Source organism: Pseudochaenichthys georgianus, chromosome 8 (assembly GCF_902827115.2).
Source record: "Pseudochaenichthys georgianus chromosome 8, fPseGeo1.2, whole genome shotgun sequence".
NCBI lineage: Eukaryota > Metazoa > Chordata > Actinopteri > Perciformes > Channichthyidae > Pseudochaenichthys > Pseudochaenichthys georgianus.
This window is the reverse complement of record NC_047510.2, coordinates 33,544,197-33,568,122: the sequence shown is the minus strand read 5'-3', so window position 1 is coordinate 33,568,122 and position 23,926 is coordinate 33,544,197. Positions and strand designations below refer to the sequence as shown.

The 23,926-nt window shown below is 43.4% G+C and overlaps 1 protein-coding gene across 1 annotated transcript in view; it reads right to left on the bottom strand.

The window, feature by feature from the left end:
* Position 1: 1 nt before the first annotated feature.
* LOC117451746 (E3 ubiquitin-protein ligase SMURF2-like) overlaps positions 2 to 23,926 on the bottom strand; it is a gene marked incomplete at its 3' end in the record, with an annotated part of 46,154 nt that continues 22,229 nt past the window's right edge. The window contains exons 9-14 of the mRNA XM_034090128.2: positions 17,617 to 17,775; positions 17,442 to 17,495; positions 7,555 to 7,756; positions 3,136 to 3,239; positions 2,856 to 2,970; positions 2 to 112 (exon numbers count right to left, since the gene is read on the bottom strand). Coding sequence (XP_033946019.2) covers positions 2 to 112; positions 2,856 to 2,970; positions 3,136 to 3,239; positions 7,555 to 7,756; positions 17,442 to 17,495; positions 17,617 to 17,775 — 745 coding nt within the window. The remainder of the gene's footprint in view (positions 113 to 2,855; positions 2,971 to 3,135; positions 3,240 to 7,554; positions 7,757 to 17,441; positions 17,496 to 17,616; positions 17,776 to 23,926) is intronic.

The window sequence follows — 23,926 nt, the reverse complement described above, 5'->3', positions numbered from 1 at the left end:
CCCCCAGCAGCTGTTTGTAGAACGGCAGCGTGAAGCCCCCGTCGATGTAGTGACCGTGAAACACCGCCATGCCCATGATCCGCCCCACGAAGTGGAAGTACGACAGATGCTCCTGAAGGGGAGGAAGGGGTCCGTTAACGAGCAACACAGAGGAGAGTGAACAGCTGAAGGCACTGAGGATGAAGTGTAGGAGTCCATCTACTCAGAGGCCTGTCCTACGAAGCCGGTTCAACCTAACCTGATATGTTCGAGTTAGCCGGTCGGCCTAATCCAGAACATACGCGCTCTCGCTAAACGGTCCTACGACGCTGGTTATCAAGTGGATCGCTCAGCCAGCCGTGTCCTATCTAGTTAGGTGTTCACATGAGAGGGGTGGGATCTGGAGCATTCGACCAATCACAATCATGGAAAAGCGTCCTGACAGCGCAGCGTCATACTTCCTGAATGAAAAGTGAACTTTAATACTAGTCAAAAATGAAGAAGTTAAACTTTAAACATCCATGACTTAAACTCTTGATCAGGATCAAAGCCTCAGAGCTGCAGCTGCAAGGTGAACACAGCTGGAGCAGAACACGTGTTTGAATGCGTACATTAACAGGTTCATGATATCACTGCCCGTCTAAAACACGATCTGACTTTCATTACATTTGTCTCGAGTGTTTCGTCAACTTATGTGTTGTTAAAATAATGCTTCTGCCTCCAGTCTGTGACGCTGTGAGTGTTGCACGGCCAGATACGGCTCAGCTGACTCAGATCAGGAGATATGTGATACATTATGAAGTGATATGCCGCGGACTGTACTTAATGTACTCTGATCCGGTTACTTATGTTGTGGCCGATATTTAAGTGCTTTCTTAACGCTAATGTTATACTAGTCAGATTGCTCTGGAGATGGAGGTGATATTCTATTAATGTTCACGTTCACACAGTCGGTGACTTGAATGCAACGGCAGTTTAAACTGTATTTCCTTTCTCCTGTAAAAGGACTTGATCGCTTTGAACTCTGCACCCTGCTGTCATCATGGTCTCTACCTCAACCTGTAGTAGATGCATCCGTATTGAATCAAATCAATGTGCAGGCTTACGTGAACACGGTTCTACATGAACAGTATGGGCAGTTTATATATTAAATAAATCAACAGTAGGTGGCGATATGTTCCAAGTGGAAGCGATTCGCCATTAAAGCAAAGAAGAAGAAGAACTCCGCACAGCTGGGCTGCGTTCCAATAGTCCGTTTAGCTGAGGAACCTTCCTCACCGAGTGAAATGATCCGGAAGTCCCTCAGTGGCAGCCATGATAAGTGCCGTTCCAATTCTCTACATGAAAGGAAAGGAGGTTTCAAGCTTCCTTTATAGCCTCCTTTAGCTTAGGAACCACTGGACCTCCCTAACCGACAGGAGAGGAGAAAATGCTGCCCCACAATGCATTGCAGCCGCAGCATTTTCCGTCACTCAACAGTCGGCCGTTCACGGAAACAACCGATTATGACGGAGAAATGATATCATGAAAGTTACGGTGCGTATTAAGCATTTTAAAACGTAGGTGGTAAGTTGCGAAAGTGTTTTGTTCTGAACGTTCATCAGTATTATAATCAAAGAGAGAAATATGAACCTTAGTTTTTACTGAAATGATCAAATAAAGTCAACATTGCAGTCTTTACTGAGCTGTGTGGGGTTTGTTCAACTTCTAAAAGATGTCTGAATGGTGATGTACACAGTGATAGATGTTAAGGACTAACGTTCATAATAAATACATCTGTATTGATTTTAAGATCTTTAGTTCATACAATCATACGTATTGGGATCATTGGTATTAATGTGGACCGGAGGGAGAGGGTGGCGAGCATAAGTTTCACCTTCCTTTTTTATTTCAGTTCCAGCTTTGGTCCTGAAGAATCTGTTTCTCTGTTGTCCACGTTCATAAAGCAAAGCAGCAGCTTCAGAGCACGGAGCAGAGTCTCCAGATGAGTTCACAGCAGTCCCTCGTTCTTATTGAACATCCATGTTGTAGTCCGCTGTATAGAAAACCGTGGTTTCCATGGTTACCCCACAGCAGCAGACGCACATTCAGGACGTCCGCTGGCGCATCATAAACACGTCGGATAGTGAAGTGCAGTCGATTCTCTAAAGCACCGCAGTCTCTTCTCCTAAGTCCTTTTGAATTCTCCTATCCACTATCCCTTAACCCCGTGACCTTTCACTCAGAGGTCAAGAGATAGACGATAGGGTTAGAACTTAGGAGCTGATTTTTTGATTTTATCGGAACGCAGCCCGATCTCTTCTCCTGGAACCTGTGCTGCTCGGGCGCAGGCTAGCCGTTCAGAACAAGTTATCTAGCCCGCTAAAAAGTGAACCAGCTTCGTAGTATAGCCCCGGGGAGATCAGGTTTACAGGCTGTCGCTCTGTTGTAGAATTAAACAAATGATACGAAGAAAAATGTAATAATAATAAAAAAATGTAAATGTGGAAAACGTTTTATATTAACTTGAGAAGCTTGAACACAGAAAGTGCTTCACATTTATACATTGACTGATTGATAGTAAAATAAATAAATTAAAAAAATGTTGCAGTGCATAGTCATGTAATAGAAAACAAAACAAAGTGACAACAACAACAACAGCATTAGCAACATAAACAGTCCCACATCGAGTGACATTACGGTCATGGACCCACTGAATAAGGACACTTGAGACAATGAGCTTCTTCGCGGCGATAGAAGCAGCCTCAGTATTTGCTTCAGGTCTGATAGCGCTCACCAAGGGATCGAAGAAACCCTTCTGAATGTTTGCTTAAAGAAACATAACATCTGGCTATAATGAGAGTATCTGTCGGTTGTCGTGAACGACTGAGACTCACGGGGTTGACGGCGGAGTCGGGGTTGATCTGCAGAGTGTAGATGTCATCTCGTGAATACTGGAAGAGTCCGTAGTACGGGTTCAGCATCTCGTGAGACAGCAGGTACAGCCACTCCCTGCACACAGAGGAGATATGAAGCACAACACAGAGGATGCATCAGAGTCAGGAAGTGAGAGGGGTGTGTTCTCTGGTTCCTCCACCAGGGGGCAGCAGAGGGACAGCTTTCACAGAGTGCGTGTTTCATGTTTAAATGCCTCTCTCTTGTTCGACTGCTGCTCACCTGGCCACTCCTCCGTAATCCAGCCCCTCCTCTGCTCTGAACTTCACCATTAGCCTTTTCCACAAGTCCTTCGGCCTCATCTTCATCACCTGGCGATACGACTCCTGCAGCAAAGAAACATCGAAACAGTCAACAGCTGTTTTACTTTACTGACCTCTTTGCTGCAGCAGACAATTTTCAATTTGCAACCAACGGTCCATTTTCAGTGTCCAGATATCAATCGTTTTCTGATCTAAGATAATATGTCGATCTGTGTTTTCCAAAGTCGAAGATGCCTCTCTCCAATGTTGTTTTGTAAACATCAAATTAGAGATTTGTTTTCCAATTAATTGTCAAGGAGGAGTAAAAAAAAACATGTTCACAAATCTGGAATCAGAGAATTACTTTCTTTATTTCGTTGCTTTTACAAAACAATGTAATCAGGCCACATTTACTCTAAATCGTGATACTTAGATTAGCTTCCTGATTACATTTCGTACAGGTATTTAGTTATTGTAACCCCCCTAACTCCGATGAGGGTGAGTTATAATAATACACACAGGTCTCCAGGTTTCACTTTGCCGTGCAGAAACACCCGGGAGAAATGGGAACGTCTTATCTAAAAAAAAAGTACACAGCTCGCTCCACTGCAGTTCTGTTTAACTTAACCTCAAGACACCCCCCCCCCCCCCCCCTCACATTGAGATCAGCCAACAAAAATGTCTTGGTTCAGATTAACAGACGAGGCTGTTCCAGAACATTCCAGCGCATTTTTTTTTACGAGGCTCAGGCCGTCTGCAGGTGTTGCTGCTCTGAAGATGCAGAAAAAAACCTCCCCGGCTGAAGATGTGCCGGAGAGAGACCTCATCTCAAACAAGACGTCTGCTTTACATTTCTGACTTCACACATCATAGATAACTGTGAGAGAGGAAGACTTCTCAGACAACCTGCACCATGACCTTCATGGCAGGAGACCAGGAGAAGAGCCAGGTGTTTAATACATTTCCCTAGTGGTCAAATGGTGGTACTACAACGGCCTCAAAGCACTTTCCCATTGACCTGCAACAGCAATTTGACTTTGAATATCCATTAGCGTTCTAAAAGATTCACCGCTTGCTTAAAGGCCGAATCCAAGTTATTTCCCCTCTACATTCATTAGACTGAGCCGAAACCAGACGCAAGGTAGCGGGTGGGAGGCGGGGCTTAAGTATGTGGGTGGGGCTTACATTTGGAGGTGGGGTCAAAGGAAAAAGTGTGCATGCTCTATGGGTACAATGGAACAAAAATACCCATACCTTCCCTAGATCTTCACTGGATCTTTCTAAGATGTTCCCTTGATGTTCCCTAGATCTTCCCTAGACAATCCCTAGATCTTCCCTTGATCTGACCTTGGTCTTCCCGAGACAATCCCTAGATGTTCCCTAGATGTTCCCTAGATGTTCCCTAGACGTTCCCTTGATTTGACCTTGGTCTTCCCTAGACAATCCCTAGATGTTCCCTAGATGTTCCCTTGATGTTCCCTTGATGTTCCCTTGATGTTCTCTGGATCTTCCCTAGACAATCCCTAGACCTTCCCTTGGTCTGACCTTGGTCTTCCCGAGACAATCCCTAGATGTTCCCTTGATGTTCCCTAGACAATCCCTAGATCTTCCCTTGATCTGACCTTGGTCTTCCCTAGACAATCCCTAGATGTTCCCTGGATGATCCCTAGATCTTCCCTTGACAATCCCTAGATCTTCCCTAGACAATCCCTAGATCTTCCCTTGATCTGACCTTGGTCTTCCCTAGACAATCCCTAGATGTTCCCTAGATGTTCCCTAGATCTTCTCTGGATCTTCCCTCATCTTACTTTGGTCTTCCCTAGATAATCAAGCCACCCTCCGCATCGGAAGATCCATACCAATTTAGGCATAGCTTATCAGGGTGTCCCATTTCACATATCTCCGATCTATCGTGTGATTGTACTTTGATTTTCAACTGTTTGAAAATAAACACCATACTTCTATTGTTCTATTGTTTAAAGCTGTCAGTGCTGAAAGTAGATTTGTTGGCCTTAGCTTCGGAGAAAATTAGATCCTGCAGGTGGTCGAGCAATGGAGCAAATATTAAAGTCTTTCCATGTTTTCCATTTCGTTATGCATTCTTAATTAATTTAATGCATGCTCTGGCTGCGACGACTGAACTTCCCTTTGGATTAAAGGTGGGGTAGGTAAGTTTCAGAAACCGGCTCGAGATACACTTTTTGTTATATTCCATGGAATGCTCTTAACATCCCGATAGCAATGAATATCTGAAGAGCTTTGACAAAAAAATCCATAAAAAATGTTCATCTGTAGAAGCCGTAAGGCCCGGCTAAACGGATTGGTGATAAGCTATGCCTAAATTGGTATGGATCTTCCGATGCGGAGGGTGGCTTGATTATCTAGGGAAGACCAAAGTAAGATCAGAGAAGATCCAGAGAAGATCAAGGGAACATCAAGGGAACATCTAGGGATTGTCTCGGGAAGACCAAGGTCAGATCAAGGGAAGGTCTAGGGATTGTCAAGGGAACATCAAGGGAACATCAAGGGAACATCTTAGAAAGATCCAGTGAAGATCTAGGGAAGGTATTGGTATTTTTGTTCCATTGTACCCATAGAGCATGCACACTTTTTCCTTTGACCCCACCTCCAAATGTAAGCCCCACCCACATACTTAAGCCCCGCCTCCCACCCGCTACCTTGCGTCTGGTTTCGGCTCAGTCTAATGAATGTAGAGGGGAAATAACTTGGATTCCGCCTTTAAGCAAGCGATGAATCTTTTAGAACGCTAATGGATATTCAAAGTCAAATTGCTGTTTTCCAATGTAGGTCAATGGGAAAGTGCTTTTAGGCAGTTGTAGTACCACCAAGGTCAGATCAAGGGAAGATCTTGGGATTGTCTAGGGAAGATCTAGGGATCATCCAGGGAACATCAAGGGAACATCTAGGGATTGTCTAGGGAAGACCAAGGTCAGATCAAGGGAACATCTAGGGATTGTCAAGGGAAGATCTAGGGATCATCCAGGGAACATCAAGGTCAGATCAAGGGAACATCTAGGGATTGTCTTGGGAAGACCAAGGTCAGATCAAGGGAACATCTAGGGATTGTCAAGGGAACATCTAGGGATTGTCTAGGGAAGATCTAGGGAACATCCAGGGAACATCAAGGGAACATCTTAGAAAGATCCAGTGAAGATCTAGGGAAGGTATGGGTATTTTTGTTCCATTGTACCCATAGAGCATGCACACTTTTTCCTTTGACCCCACCTCCAAATGTAAGCCCCACCCACATACTTAAGCCCCGCCTCCCACCCGCTACCTTGCGTCTGGTTTCGGCTCAGTCTAATGAATGCAGAGGGGAAATAACTTGGATTCGGCCTTTAAGCAAGCGGTGAATCTTTTAGAACGCTAATGGATATTCAAAGTCAAATTGCTGTTGCAGGTCAATGGGAAAGTGCTTTGAGGCAGTTGTAGTACCACCATTTGACCACTAGGGAAATGTATTAAACACCTGGCTCTTCTCCTGGTCTCCTGCCATGAAGGTCATGGTGCAGGTTGTCTGAGAAGTCTTCCTCTCTCACAGTTATCTATGATGTGTGAAGTCAGAAATGTAAAGCAGACGTCTTGTTTGAGATGAGGTCTCTCTCCGGCACATCTTCGGCTGGGGAGGTTTGTTTCTGCATCTTCAGAGCAGCAACACCTGCAGATGGCCTGAGCCTCGTAGAAAAATGGCCTACCTGCCTGTCAGCCTTCCATCGGGGCACACACTGATCTCGTGCCCTCATTGGTCATGTGCGCGTTCGTGTGTGTTGGGGGAGGGGCTCTGAGAGGAAGTGGCAGATTTTCTCCGGTTGTGTATTTTCAAATGCTAGCGATCTCGAGCCGGTTTCTCAAACTTACCTACCCCACCTTTAAATCATGTCCCGGCTAAAAGACAACCCTCCCCTTCAGATGATTTCCTGACACAACAAAACAGACTATAACACCACTTAATGTTAAATACCAACTATGTGCAATATATATATATGCTGTTAATAACTGTGCAATAATAACCTGGCAGCTAAAGAACTGTTACAGGATGTCTATTTGTATAAATTGTATTTTTTTTGTATCTAAAAAGGTCTCCTATTATTCTGTTATCATCAATATATCACAGCTCTCAGAGATATCCAGAACCTGTCTCTGATTGGCTGAAACACCAAACAGATCATTGCAGCATTACCCATAATCCCCTCTGTTTCTGCCCTGTTTCCAAAGTGCTGATTCTCTGTCTGTTACTTCAGATGAAAATAAGGAGCCCCTCCCCACGCCCTTCTGAGAGACGTTTGGTTACAAAGAACTCAATGGTGCTCTCGGAGGAGATGTTCCCCCTCTGTGGGACGAATATTCTGATTCTGATTGTCGTTCTCTCCGTCCTCACCTCAAAGATCTCCTCGCGGGACACCTCGATGCGGCAGTGTCCGGCCTGCGGCTGCTGCTGGGACAGCTCCTGCCGCAGGATCTTCAGCTTCTGGACCAGGTCTCTCTTGTACTTGGGCACCGTGAGGCACTCGTTCTCCTCGGGCAGCTGGGCGGGCGACACCGGAACCTGCTGGACCTGGTCCTTCAGGTGGTTCTGACGACTGGGAGGAGGGCGGGAGAAAGAGGGGCGAGAGAAATCAGGATGCTGTTATTTTTATTTATTTTTTACTTTGTTCAACAGCTACGGTTATTCCATCAGAGCATGTGTCAAAAGTAGGTAAACAAATCTTCACTTTATAGAAAAATAGGTGGCGTAACCAGGGCAACCACACAGACAGAAGACAAACAGACATATACAAACAATTCAATACTAAACAATAAATGTCATCAGAATGTTGTTATAACTACTGGCTGCTATTTAGAGGGATGACCATGGCTCACAGGATTTAAAAAAGAACATTCATGTAATGCATCATGTCTGTGGGGTATGTAACAGTCAGTGTCAGTGGGGTCTCTGGATAGGCCAAGTGTTAGATGCATGAACGTTTGCTTCATTTTGTTCTCAAAAAATAAGACCAAAATGTGCCAAGAACTTAAAAAGAAAGCAGCGATGCATGATGAAATGTTTCCAACACAGCGGCGAACCACAGCGTCAGCAGGCTGAGAGACATCCTCTGTGGGTAAAGACGACAGGGGTCTCCACTTTGAACCAGCCACTGTGTTAGGAAGACAGAGGGTGGCATATAACACACACACACACACACACACACACACACACACATAAAAAGAGCCTTTATTGGGCCGGCACTAAAGGATAATGTGCTCAGTGGCCTTTTGCACTCCGGTGGGGGGGGGGGGGGGGGTCGCAGGGTCGTAAACAGAACGAGCACAGAGGGTGCTGGAAGAAATACCTGTGACCGTGCTGCAGTTCCTTTATAGCCCAACATTAGCCGCCTTTAGCTTAGCGGTGGTGACGTGAAGTCATGTGACCGTGCTGTAGTTCCTTTATAGCCCAACATTAGCCGCCATTAGCTTAGCGGTGGTGAGGTGAAGTCATGTGACCGTGCTGTAGTTCCTTTATAGCCCAACATTAGCCGCCTTTAGCTTAGCGGTGGTGACGTGAAGTCATGTGACCGTGCTGTAGTTCCTTTATAGCCCAACATTAGCCGCCATTAGCTTAGCGGTGGTGAGGTGAAGTCATGTGACCGTGCTGTAGTTCCTTTATAGCCCAACATTAGCCACCTTTAGCTTAGCGGTGGCGACGTCATCATAAACGTTTGTTTGTCACAGAGATTATTCTCTGCAATAATCCAAAATCCCATCGAGAAATCCCATTGGAGTTTTGTGGAGGGAACCAAGGAGATGCTAACTTTCATGTTGTCCTACAAAAATACTTCATCCCTGCACCTCTAAGGTTCTTTCTGAAACTAAAGCTCAATCGCTAAAATACAGACTGATGTGTCAGACTGTATTCTGAAACGTCTCGACTGAAATCTGCTCCTCTCAACTATCCGCTCTATATCTTGCCTTCTCCTCGACCACAATGACAACGTCTCCTCCACAAAGTGATTGAGTTTGGTTTCTGCTGTCTGCCCAGCTCAATCCAGTTTCTGCTAAATCACTTCCTGCGATCCCAAAAAGCCACAGAGGGGCCTCGAGGACACTCAGACGTCCTCTTTATCGCCTGCACTAGACTCCAGAGTTGGGAAGTAGTGGAGTACAAAGACCTCGTTACTGTACTTAAGTACATTTTTCTGGTATCAGTACTTTACTCCACTTTTTTACTTTGACTTCTTACATGTTGAACTCAAATACCTGTACTTTCTACTTCTTACATGTTGAACCCAAATACCTGTACTTTCTACTTCTTACATGTTGAACCCAAATACCTGTACTTTCTACTTCTTACATGTTGAACCCAAATACCTGTACTTTCTACTTCTTACATGTTGAACTCAAATACCTGTACTTTCTACTTCTTACATGTTGAACTCAAATACCTGTACTTTCTACTTCTTACATGTTGAACCCAAATACCTGTACTTTCTACTTCTCACATGTTGAACCCAAATACCTGTACTTTCTACTTCTCACATGTTGAACCCAAATACCTGTACTTTCTACTTCTTACATGTTGAACTCAAATACCTGTACTTTCTACTTCTTACATGTTGAACTCAAATACCTGTACTTTCTACTTCTTACATGTTGAACTCAAATACCTGTACTTTCTACTTCTCTCATGTTGAACTCAAATACCTGTACTTTCTACTTCTTACATGTTGAACTCAAATACCTGTACTTTCTACTTCTCACATGTTGAACACAAATACCTGTACTTTCTACTTCTTACATGTTGAACACAAATACCTGTACTTTCTACTTCTTACATGTTGAACTCAAATACCTGTACTTTCTACTTCTTACATGTTGAACTCAAATACCTGTACTTTCTACTTCTCACATGTTGAACCCAAATACCTGTACTTTCTACTTCTCCCATGTTGAACTCAAATACCTGTACTTTCTACTTCTTACATGTTGAACCAAATACCTGTACTTTCTACTTCTTACATGTTGAACCCAAATACCTGTACTTTCTACTTCTTACATGTTGAACCAAATACCTGTACTTTCTACTTCTTACATGTTGAACTCAAATACCTGTACTTTCTACTTCTTACATGTTGAACTCAAATACCTGTACTTTCTACTTCTTACATGTTGAACTCAAATACCTGTACTTTCTACTTCTCACATGTTGAACTCAAATACCTGTACTTTCTACTTCTCACATGTTGAACTCAAATACCTGTACTTTCTACTTCTTACATGTTGAACTCAAATACCTGTACTTTCTACTTCTTACATGTTGAACCCAAATACCTGTACTTTCTACTTCTTACATGTTGAACTCAAATACCTGTACTTTCTACTTCTCACATGTTGAACTCAAATACCTGTACTTTCTACTTCTTACATGTTGAACCCAAATACCTGTACTTTCTACTTCTCTACATGTTGAACTCAAATACCTGTACTTTCTACTTCTTACATGTTGAACTCAAATACCTGTACTTTCTACTTCTTACATGTTGAACTCAAATACCTGTACTTTCTACTTCTTACATGTTGAACACAAATACCTGTACTTTCTACTTCTCACATGTTGAACTCAAATACCTGTACTTTCTACTTCTTACATGTTGAACTCAAATACCTGTACTTTCTACTTCTTACATGTTGAACTCAAATACCTGTACTTTCTACTTCTCACATGTTGAACTCAAATACCTGTACTTTCTACTTCTTACATGTTGAACCCAAATACCTGTACTTTCTACTTCTTACATGTTGAACCAAATACCTGTACTTTCTACTTCTCACATGTTGAACTCAAATACCTGTACTTTCTACTTCTCTCATGTTGAACTCAAATACCTGTACTTTCTACTTCTCACATGTTGAACTCAAATACCTGTACTTTCTACTTCTTACATGTTGAACTCAAATACCTGTACTTTCTACTTCTTACATGTTGAACTCAAATACCTGTACTTTCTACTTCTCTCATGTTGAACTCAAATACCTGTACTTTCTACTTCTTACATGTTGAACTCAAATACCTGTACTTTCTACTTCTTACATGTTGAACTCAAATACCTGTACTTTCTACTTCTTACATGTTGAACTCAAATACCTGTACTTTCTACTTCTCTCATGTTGAACTCAAATACCTGTACTTTCTACTTCTTACATGTTGAACTCAAATACCTGTACTTTCTACTTCTTACATGTTGAACTCAAATACCTGTACTTTCTACTTCTTACATGTTGAACTCAAATACCTGTACTTTCTACTTCTCACATGTTGAACTCAAATACTTGTACTTTCTACTTCTCTCATTTCCCAAACAGCTGGTTCCTTTAGTCTGAATGTGTGTTGGTGCGTGATCATTATTCTTCAGAGTCACTGCGTGCCTATTGGTTGGAACACGATCCGTGTATCCATCACTTCCTAGTCTTCTCTAAAGAAGAGGGACCAATGGAAACGTTGTCATGTTGCCGTTGGTCACCATGGAAACATTCATTAGCTAACAATGACATTATTGTTCTATTAATATAAAGGGAGGTCAGGTACTCTTTAAAGCAGCTGCTAGCTATGGGTACTTTTTACTGAAGTACCCTTCAAAGCCTCTTTACTTTGACTTAAGAAGTTTAGTCAGTACTTCTACTTTTACCAGAGTATTGTTAAACACGAGTATCTGTACTTGTACTTGAGTAAAGGATGTGTACTTTAACATCTCTGATAGCCTCACGGATGGGAGGGGAGGGAGAGCATCTCCTCCTGCACGTTCACCATAAATCAAACATTCCTGCTCCTCTCTCGTCTCTCTCCAACATCTCGACCCATGAGCTGGTGCATGTTGACTAAAGTTGGCGCAGTAAAAGCAATGTTTTCACTGTGCAACTAATCACTAATGTCTGGGAGATGACACGGATATTCCTGTACGGAGGGCGACCCTGCAGCCAAGGATTCAGTTACCGCTCTAACCTTGAATTAGAAGACCCCCAGTGTGGATGCTCCGGCAGTGTCGTTAGCAAATAAAAAAAGGCCATAAACCGTAACTTTGACATATATATATATATATATCGAACATTCTTGTGGGATGACGGCACACGAGGGGTGAGCATTTCTAACGTCCCGGACTTGATAAAAGGCAGATGTCTCGATGGAAATCCATGACGACTGATATCTTTTCCAGTCACGAGAAAGTCCCTCCGAAGTCTTTTCTCTGAGCGGCAATGGAGCAGCTTTAGTTGGGACGGATAAATAAATAGTTCTTTTAGAGCGTTAATGTGATGAGAACGCACTGTTTGTATACAAGTCATTCCACTCAGGCCCACGAAGTGTCCTTGAGTAACCAGGAGATGTACGGCGTTTCAATCTTAAGGCCCGGACACACCAAGCGGACACAGACGGACCCCCGACTGTTGTGTCGCCTCGCCTCTCTGCGTTTTGGCCATGTGTCGCACTGGAACCAAGTGGAGCCGGGAGGCCAATAAGGAAGTGCCTCAAACTGCAGTTCATCTAGTGGCCAGTAGGAGCAGGCTGCAGAAGGGAGCCATTTCCATAGACCCCCAATCTCCACAGACCCCCATGTTAAAATGACCAACTTTACAGCAGAAATAAACATGTTTCCATCGTGGTTCAAAAAAACCATATTCTCTGTTTCGTTAGATCCCCCCCTCATGACTGCTGTGTGGGCGGTGAATTGTTTTAGAACGCAACCCTTTTAGTTATATTAGGTCTTAACGTTTTAGCATACATTAGGGCGTGGTCACCTTGAGTGGCAGGTCTCTGCAGTGAGTGCTGCTTCTAGCTTTCTGTCTCTCTGCTAGCTCCGTTAGCTCAGTAAGCTCCAGGATGCTACAGGGGCTCAACTGCTGGGCTGATCCCGGGAACACAACTTGAACCCGGACGTGTTTGTTGTGTTGGTGCCTGGTGGAGTATTCTTCATTTAAATATCGGACTTATCTTAAGGCTTTTGGAGGTTCCGCCTCTTTGCCCTTATTTGGAGCAGGCGGGAGTTAGACTCTGTCACTGTCGAGCCGTTAGTGGCCGACACCGTCTACTTTAGGCTTCTCGGCAACTCTGCAGAATCCTGTGGGTGACGTCACGGACACTACGTCCATACAGTCTATGACTGGAACACACCGCAAAGACTTCAGCCGACGGCCAAGAAGCACGTACGAACTGCGCATGCGTGAGTGGCAATACCTCTCCTTACCAGCAGGCGGCGGTAGTATTCCAAAAGAGGCAACAACCGGAAGACAGCGTGATAACCGAGAGAAGAAGAACAGACTGCGTAATATAAACAAATAGCGTCTGTGCTCCATGTTCCCTCTACAGCGAGAAGCTCACGGGGCTTCCCGAACCCGAGTCGAGAGCTGGAGTTCAATGAAGTCTCAGATTTGCCTTCTTAATGGTTTGTTTGGGTCCTCACTTCCGTTTCGCTTCTCATGCACTGATTCGCTAGCTGAACAGCCAATCAGAGTGATTTCTTTGGCCGACAGCCTTTAGCCGACTGCCCACCGATTCGACATGTCGACATGTTGAACCAAAAAGGTGTCGGCACGGCTGAAAAGACACGACGGTGCGGGACACACCAATCTGAGCAGGCCTGACGCCCACCGACGGCCAACATCGGCTTGGTGTGTCCGGGCCTCAAGACTTTATGTGAGTTTTAGATGATTTTAACAAATACATTTAATGACATTTGACAGCTGCAGAGAAACCATTGCCTGTGTATAAAATAATTCCAGTGTAGGCTTTGGGAGTAATGGGTTACATCTAATGGGATAATCAGGATACAAAGAAAACGGTATTCCCTCACACTTACATTAAAAAACACCCAAAAAAAAGTCTAAGATTTGGGGATATCTAGCACGATGACAGTGTTAGCAGAAACCTAAAAGGAGCATTTAGTGTTTGTTGGAAAGGATCAGATGTTATCTCTTCTCTGTCAGCTCGAAGCTAATCTGCAGGAATCCTGAAGTCAAATGTAAAACCTTTTAAGGCCTTTTTTAAGACCCTTTCCATACATTTTAAGACCTCATCGCCACTTCGAGTTTTAACCGGTTACCATGGCGACACACTTCACCTCACATTGACTATATACAGTATCGATTGTCCTTCCTCCTTATCTTCCAACCATTTGGACGCAGACTTGCATTTCCCCATAACGATGTTGCTTAGCAACCGGCGTAAACGGACCTTCGCGCACTATCAAGCAGTGAGCGTGCGATGTCCTGTTCAGATGACGTCAAACCCAACGGGATGCCATAAATAAACGACACAGAATCACACGACACACCTACGCCATGACTACATTCAGGCAGACTGTAGAACACAACCTCTCTGGACAATTAGATACTTATTGAAAACAAGATACAAAATGTAATACCTTGGAAAATGATACTTTTTAATAGCCTTAATTTTCGCTAAATTTATTTAACAACCTTTAATACTTTTTAAGACCCCGCGGACGCCCTGGAATAAGCTGAATGAAAATGAAAGGCAGCTTCTCCTATCAATAAAATCACTTTTGATCCTAAATATCTTCTTCCTGTCCAAGGTCACATGGTTCTGATGTCTTACATAATAAGTAGAAACATCTTATTGATATTTATTTCCTCGTGTTCTTATCGGCATTGCATTTGATATCGTCGTAATCTAAAAGTAATCAGGTTACTTTTATATTGTGATACTCAGATTACGTTACTCCCAAAAACACGCCCATTTCCTGTCTTTGATGTGCACTAATAATCCCCCCAGAATAAATATACGGTAGAAATTCAATGCATGATAATTTCTCACATCTGGGCATTAACTTCACAAATTAAAAACAAATGTGGGCTCCGTTTCTATAAGGCTTTTTCACAGGATGAAGTGAAAGCAAATGCAAAAACCCAAACACGTTCTTTGACCCGTCAGAAAAAAGGAAACCTGATCTGGAGGAATGAGGTCAGGCGTACACTGCTCCACCTTTGTGCTGCAAGGAACTCTGGGTAAATCTATGGATGCACAGTGGGTGTTTGAACAGCTGCACACGGGGAAGAGATTCTGAACACGAGGCATGTAGCGAGATACACACACACACACACACACACACACACACACACACACACACACACACACACACACACACACACACACACACACACACACACACACACACACACACACACACACACACACACACACACACACACACACACACACACACACACACACACACACACACACACACACACACACACACACACACACACACACACACACACACACACACACACACACACACACACACACACACACACACACACAGCTCATTCATGGACTTGGCATCCAGTTAGCGCTCCGTTTCCTGGATGTACGACGCTCCGCGGCCTCGCTCTCCACATCTGAAGTCTGGCCGGCGCTTTGTGACGGATTGTGTGGTAAAACGCCTTTACGATCAAAAACCTTGGCGGGGCGAGGAGAGTACTTTTTGTGTGGGGAAAAGAAAGACTATGTTTTTCTGTGATCAGCAGCAGAGGTGTAAATGAACTAAGTAGATTTACTCAAGTACTGTACTTAAGTAAAATGTTGAGGTACTTGTACTTCTACTCCACTACAGTTCAGAGGTACATGGTGTACTTTGACTCCACTACATGTATTTAATCCCTTTAGTTACTTCACAGATGAATGATGTGAAATCTAACCAAATGTTGAATCAGACTTCAGTTCCACCTGGAGTGAATCCACCAGCTACCCTGCAGTCTACAAAGTACTTCAGACTAGCTGCACCTTCACCAGCTCCCCTGCAGTCTACAAAGTACTTCAGACTAGCTGCTCCTCCACCAGCTACCCTGCAGTCTACAAAGTACTTCAGACTAGCTGCTGCTCCACCAGCTACCCTGCAGTCTACAAAGTACTTCAGACTAGCTGCTGCTCCACCAGCTACCCTGCAGTCTACAAAGTACTTCAGACTAGCTGCACCTTCACCAGCTACCCTGCAGTCTACAAAGTACTTCAGACTAGCTGCACCTCCACCAGCTACCCTGCAGTCTACAAAGTACTTCAGACTAGCTGCACCTCCACCAGCTACCCTGCAGTCTACAAAGTACTTCAGACTAGCTGCACCTTCACCAGCTACCCTGCAGTCTACAAAGTACTTCAGACTAGCTGCACCTTCACCAGCTACCCTGCAGTCTACAAAGTACTTCAGACTAGCTGCTCCTCCACCAGCTACCCTGCAGTCTACAAAGTACTTCAGACTAGCTGCTCCTCCACCAGCTACCCTGCAGTCTACAAAGTACTTCAGACTAGCTGCACCCTCACCAGCTCTGAGAACACTTTCATGATCAATCATTATAAAACATATATATATATTATTCTGAAATGGACCAATCTGCACAACGACTACTTTCACTGTCTTTCACTATATTTAGATGAGAATACTTTTCTACTTTCACTCGAGGAACATTTTGAATGCAGGACTTTTACTGGAACAGAGTATTCCTACACTCTGGTACTTCTACTTTCACTCAAGTACAAGATCTGAGTACTTCTACTTTTACTCAAGATCTGAGTACTTCTACTTTTACTCAAGATCTGAGTACTTCTACTTTTACTCAAGATCTGAGTACTTCTACTTTTACTCAAGATCTGAGTACTTCTACTTTTACTCAAGATCTGAGTACTTCTACTTTTACTCAAGATCAAGATCTGAGTACTTCTACTTTTACTCAAGTACAATATCTGAGTACTTCTACTTTTACTCAAGATCTGAGTACTTCTACTTTTACTCAAGTACAAGATCTGAGTACTTCTACTTTTACTCAAGTACAATATCTGAGTACTTCTACTTTTACTCAAGATCTGAGTACTTCTACTTTTACTCAAGTACCAGATCTGAGTACTTCTACTTTTACTCAAGATCTGAGTACTTCTACTTTTACTCAAGATCTGAGTACTTCTACTTTTACTCAAGTACAAGATCTGAGTACTTCTACTTTTACTCAAGTACAATATCTGAGTACTTCTACTTTAACTCAAGAACAAGATCTGAATACTTCTACTTTTACTCAAGTACAAGATCTGAGTACTTCTTTTACTCAAGTACTAGATCTGAGTACTTCTTGCTACTCTGCTCTGAAGCTCTACAGGTGGCGAACACACCTTGGCACAGGATCCGGCTGTAAAACATCCACTGAGGGGGAGGCAGCGTGTCTGAGAGTGTGTATGTGTGTGTGCGTGTGTGTGTTCCAGTCTGCTGGCGTGAAGCCCGAAATCCTTACCTGACATTCTGACTCTCGATGGCCCCTCGAGAACCGTTGGGGCTCGGGCTCGGACTGCAAAACAAAGAGAAAACGGAGACGGGAAATAAATCTCTCTTGCTTTTATACCCAGTTTTATTTTATGTTCCGTCTAATTTATTTGTCCGGAACCTCTTTCCTGTACTGTAGCACTCACTTTAGGACTAGGTGCAGGTTGGCGGAGAGGCGCGGGTCAGTGAACTGCGTGGTTCGGTTGTTGTGGTCGACAAAGTAGACCCTCCCCGTGGCTGTGTTTCGTATCTCCCATCCAGGAGGGAGAGGACCCAGCTCCTCACAGTTCACATTACTCAGGTCTCTGTGGAACAACACACAATAAAACAGGAATGTATCAAAAATAAAACTGAAACTGACTGAAATAATGTCTGTAACACAAGAGATTTTAACATTTTGTTCTACGACCATAAATGCGTCAGTACAAGTGTCTAAATGAGACGATTTAACGTCATCACGCCCAATATTAGCCGCCTTTAGCTTAGCCGCGGTGACGTGAAGTCATGTGACCGTGCTGTAGTTCCTTTATAGCCCAATATTAGCCGCCTTTAGCTTAGCGGTGGTGACGTGAAGTCATGTGACCGTGCTGTAGTTCCTTTATAGCCCAATATTAGCCACCTTTAGCTTAGCGGTGGTGACGTGAAGTCATGTGACCGTGCTGTAGTTCCTTTAGCCTATCATTAGGCAAGGCAAGGCAAGTTTATTTATATAGCACTTTTCAACACAAGGCAATTCAAAGTGCTTTACAAAAAAATGAAAGACATTAAGAAAATGGCATTTAAAATCAGTCATTAAAAAGAAAAGCTAATAAAATAAACATAAAAAGAAAAAATACATGGATAAAAGTTACAGTGCAGTTTAAGATATGAATAGTTCAATTAAAGCAGCGACAAAAAGAAAAGTCTTCAGCCTGGATTTAAAAGTAGTCAGAGTTGCAGCGGACCTGCAGGTTTCTGGGAGTTTGTTCCAGATGTTTGGAGCATAATAACTGAACGCTGCTTCTCCATGTTTAGTTCTGACTCTGGGGACAGAAAGCTGACCAGTCCCTGAAGACCTGAGAGATCTGGATGGTTCATCATTTAGCAGGAGGTCAGAAATGTATTTTGGGCCTAAACCATTCAGTGCTTTATAAACCAGCAGCAGTATTTAGAAATCTATTCTTTGACACACAGGAAGCCAGTGTGAAGACTTCAGAGCAGGAGTGATGTGATCCACTTTCTTAGTGTTAGTGAGGACTCGAGCAGCGGCGTTCTGAATCAGCTGCAGCTTCCTAATAGATGTGTTAGTGAGACCTGTGAAGACATCATTGCAGTAGTCCAGTCTACTGAAGATAAAGGCATGGACACGTTTTTCCAGATCCTGCTGTGACATTAGTCTTTTAATCCTAGATATATTCTTTAGGTGATAGTAGGCTGATTTAGTAACTGTTTTAATGTGACTGTTGAAGCTCAGGTCAGAGTCCATGACTACACCTAGATGTCTGGCTTTATCTGTTGGTTTGAACATTGCAGACTGAAGCTCAGCGCTAACTTTTATACGTTCTGACTTGGCTCCAAAAACCATTACCTCAGTTTTATCTTTGTTTAATTGGAGAAAGTTCTGACACATCCAGTCATTGATTTGTTCAATGCACTTACTCAGTGTTTGAACTGGAGAATAGTCTCCTGGTGAAATGGTTACGTAAATGTGTGTGTCATCTGCATAGCTATGGTAACTTATTTTGTTGTTTTTCATTATCCGAGCCAGTGGTAGCATGTAGATATTAAAGAGAAGAGGCCCCAAGATGGAGCCTTGAGGAACCCCACATGTCATATCTGTCAACTCAGATGTGTATTTACCTATAGAAACAAAGTTGTTTCTGTCCTTTAAGTAGGATTCAAACCAATTTAGAACTGTTTCCGAAAGTCCCACCCAGTTTTCCAGTCGGTCTAGTAATATGCTGTGGTCAACAGTGTCAAACGCAGCACTGAGATCTAATAATACTAACACTGAAGTGCTGCCACTGTCTGTGTTTAAGTGGATGTCATTAAAGACCTTTCCAAGAGCAGTCTCAGTGCTGTGGTTTGGACGAAAGCCTGACTGGAACACATCGAAACAGTTATTTAAATGCAAGAAATTACTCAGCTGTTGAAAAACAACCTTTTCAATGATCTTACCTAGAAATGGCAGGTTTGATATGGGCCTGTAATTGTTCATTACTGAAGCATCTAGATTATTCTTTTTTAAGAGCGGTTTAATGACTGCAGTTTTCAGGGCCTGTGGAAAAATACCTGAGTGAAGAGATTTGTTTACTATATGAAGTAGTTCTGAGGCCATGCAAGGCAAAACATCTTTGAAAAATCCTGTTGGAATAATATCAAGGCAGCAGGAGGAGGACTTCAGAAGTTGAATAATGTCCTCCAGGCTTTTATCATTAATCTGATGGAATTGTGTCATGATGTCTGAATTTATGTTAAGTGGACACAGAGACAAAACATGTGCTGTTCCTGATGCAGAGGCACTGACTGCTTGTCTGATGTTCTGAATGTTGTCAGTGAAGGAGGCAAAGTCATTGCACGCCCTGGTGGATAGAAATTCAGAGGCTACTGACACTGGGGGGTTAGTTAGTCTGTCGACGGTAGCAAACAAGGCACGGGCGTTGTTTTTGTTTTTGGTAATGATATCAGAGAAGAACGATTGTCGTGCGTTTTTCAATTCCAAATTATAAAGGCCAAGTCTCTCTTTATAGATTTCAAAATGAACCTGGAGATTTGTTTTTCGCCACCTACGTTCAGCTTTTCGACATTCTCTTTTTTCTGCTCTCACGGTCATGGCCTTTCTCCGTGGAGATATTTTCTTGCCAGTCACTTCCTTTACCTTAGTTGGAGCAATGGCATCTATAACATTTTTAATTTTTGAATTAAAATGATCTACTAGCTCATTTACTGAGATGTTAGCAGGGGCAAGTGGGGAAGAAATGTGGGTGGGTATTGTCCACAGTGACCATTGCATGTATAATGTACAATGTGTATCTGTAAAGCGCTTTGAGCACTGGAAAAGCGCTATAATAAATGCAAGGAATTATTATTATTATTAAAAATTCTGAGTAAACATTTCCCTAGTGTTTTCAGTTAAATATCGCTTTGTGGTTACCTCTTTTTGAACCTTTGTGTGAACAGAAATAGAGCTCTCAAAGAAAACACAGGAATGGTCAGACAGTACAACATCAGTCACCACAACCTTAGAGATATTCAGACCCTTTGAGATAATTAAGTCCAAAGTGTGCCCCTTATTGTGCGTGGGCTCCGTCACCAGGCTTGGAATTTCGTCATTTTAGGGGCAAGGCCATTTGGCCTTCCCGTTCACATTTTTTTTAAGGGCACAAAGGCCACATGACAGGGCACAAAGGCCACATGACAGGGCACAAAGGCCACATGACAGGGCACAAAGGCCACATGACAGGGCACAAAGGCCACATGACAGGGCACAAAGGCCACATGACAGGGCACAAAGGCCACATGACAGGGCACAAAGGCCACATGACAGGGCACAAAGGCCACATGACAGGGCACAAAGGCCACATGACAGGGCACAAAGGCCACATGACAGGGCACAAAGGCGGGCACAAAGGCTGTTTGGTTAAATTACGCTGGTCAATCAACATGACTGAAAAGTGTAGCACTAACGTCAACACCAGTCGTTTTACAAACGGCTGAATAGCAATAGTGTTTCTTAAACGTATACGTTAAGTTCAGCCATAAACCACATAAGTCAGTCAGGGGTAGACAGTAAGGGTAAATGGTATTGTCACTGGCCCCACCATTGTAACCACTGGCCCGGAGCATTCGTCCACCAAAAAAAATCGACTAATAATGAAGAAAATTAACACATTTGTTGCAATAATATATGCACTAACTACATTACTACTTGTACTACAACATTTTAATCATCAGTTCTTCCTCATTTTCCTCAATTGTTCATATTTGGTTTATTAAAATAATGATATTGTGGTCATTGTTAAAAAATGTCTGCTATTATTATGAGTATTATTATTTGTATAATGCACTTTCTGCCTTCCTGTCATTAGGAGTTAGACATGTAATGGCTATGTAGTAGATTAGAACCTTCATTATCCTAAACTGCTGGGACATTTCGCCAATACCTTTATATTGTCTACTCTTCACTTACTTGTCAGCATAGGTCGGCATTGATGTACAGAGCCGACAGAAGACCTTGTTTATACTGGCATCATATTGTAGAGGTGTGACGCGTCCTGAAACCAGGAAGTAGCTGCTGGTTCCCTCCACAAAAAGCAATGGAATTTCTCCACAGGGTTTTGGAAAATAGCTGGAAATAAGGTCTGTGGAAAACAAACCTGTTTGATAAATGCACGTTTTGTTCAGCCGGATAATCTCCACATGTCTACCCTACTTTTATAATGTTCGAATCATAAATCTAATCGATAGATTATAAAAGGGTTTTAGGACGCGGCACTGCAGCCAGCTCCCTGTCACTCCTTTAACTCCTCCGGTGAATTTATTTTATTTGAAGATTGTTTTTTGCACGGCGCTTGGCCGGTTACCGCTCGTATTAAAAACATTTTGGCGAATGGTTAGGTGGCGCGATAGTCTGTAGTGAAGAAGGAGCGCCCTCCCGCTCACGGGAGCCTGCTCGCGATGTGCTCCACAGCAAACAGCTGTTTGCACTGCGGAGCACATTGCGAGCAGCAAACAGCTGTTTGCTTTCCCCCCAACAACGACAACCGACTCACGAAACGCTATGTTGTAGCGTTGATAAACGAAACAATTTAACTAAATTGCTAGTCAAAATACCAATACCACAGGACATTTTGTTTTACTTTTGACAGGGGCACAAAGGCCACTTTGGCCTTGAATTGCATTTTTTTAACAGGGCATCACGGCCAAAGTGCGGGGCACGACCTGTCCGTCACATGCTGAGTCAGTCCATAGCTATCAAGAACACAACACAGTTCTTTAGCCCCTCTGTCCTGGGGGTTGTCAACATGGATGTTAAAATCACCAACAATGACTAGACGGTCAAAGTCAATACACACTACAGACAGCAGTTCAGTAAAGTCATCAGAAAAGCTTGCACAGTATTTGGGTGGCCTATAGATATTTAGGAACAGAGCTCGAGAGGAGCGTTTCAGCTGAAGGGCCACATATTCAAAAGAATCAAAGTTCCCATACGATGTCTTCCTGCATTGAAGGGAATCATTGAACAGAACAGCAACTCCACCCCCTCTCTTATGCATTCTTTCCTGACTCATAAAACTAAAGTCGGGAGGGGTTGATTCGATAAGAACAGCTGCACTGCTATTTTGTTCAATCCAAGTTTCCGTTAAAACATAAAATCGAGATTGTGCTCAGTGATAAAATCATTGATTAAAAATGTTTTCCTGCCAAAGACCTGCCATTTAATAAAGCTAGTTTAAGTTCGTTTAACACACTATCCGTCAGGTTTTTTGTGACAAGCTGTGGCTGACATGGAATCACTGCTAAATTAGATAAACTCACACAAACGTTTGAGCGCCTCCTTTAGCTTAGCGGTGGTGATGTGAAGTCATGTGACCGTGCTGTAGTTCCTTTATAGCCCAACATTAGCCGCCTTTAGCTTAGCGGTGGTGACGTGAAGTCATGTGACCGTGCTGTAGTTCCTTTATGGCCCTACATGAGCCGCCTTGAGCTTAGCGGTGGTGACGTGAAGTCATGTGACCGTGCTGTAGTTCCTTTATAGCCCAACATTAGCCGCCTTTAGCTTAGCGGTGGTGACGTGAAGTCATGTGACCGAGCTGTAGTTCCTTTATAGCCCAACATTAGCCGCCTTTAGCTTAGCGGTGGTGAGGTGAAGTCATGTGACCGTGCTGTAGTTCCTTTATAGCCCAACATTAGCCTCCTTTAGCTTAGCGGTGGTGATGTGAAGTCATGTGACCGTGCTGTAGTTCCTTTATAGCCCAACATTAGCCGCCTTTAGCTTAGCGGTGGTGACGTGAAGTCATGTGACCGTGCTGTAGTTCCTTTATAGCCCAACAGTAGCCTCCTTTAGCTTAGCGGTGGTGACGTGAAGTCATGTGACCGTGCTGTAGTTCCTTTATAGCCCAACATTAGCCGCCTTTAGCTTAGCGGTGGTGACGTGAAGTCATGTGACCGTGCTGTAGTTCCTTTATAGCCCAACATTAGCCGCCTTTAGCTTAGCGGTGGTGACGTGAAGTCATGTGACCGTGCTGTAGTTCCTTTATAGCCCAACATTAGCCGCCTTTAGCTTAGCGGTGGTGACGTGAAGTCATGTGACCGTGCTGTAGTTCCTTTATAGCCCAACATTAGCCGCCTTTAGCTTAGCGGTGGTGACGTGAAGTCATGTGACCGAGCTGTAGTCCTTTATTGCCTAACATTAGCCACCTTTAGCTTAGCGGTGGTGATGTGAAGTCATGTGACCGTGCTGTAGTTCCTTTATAG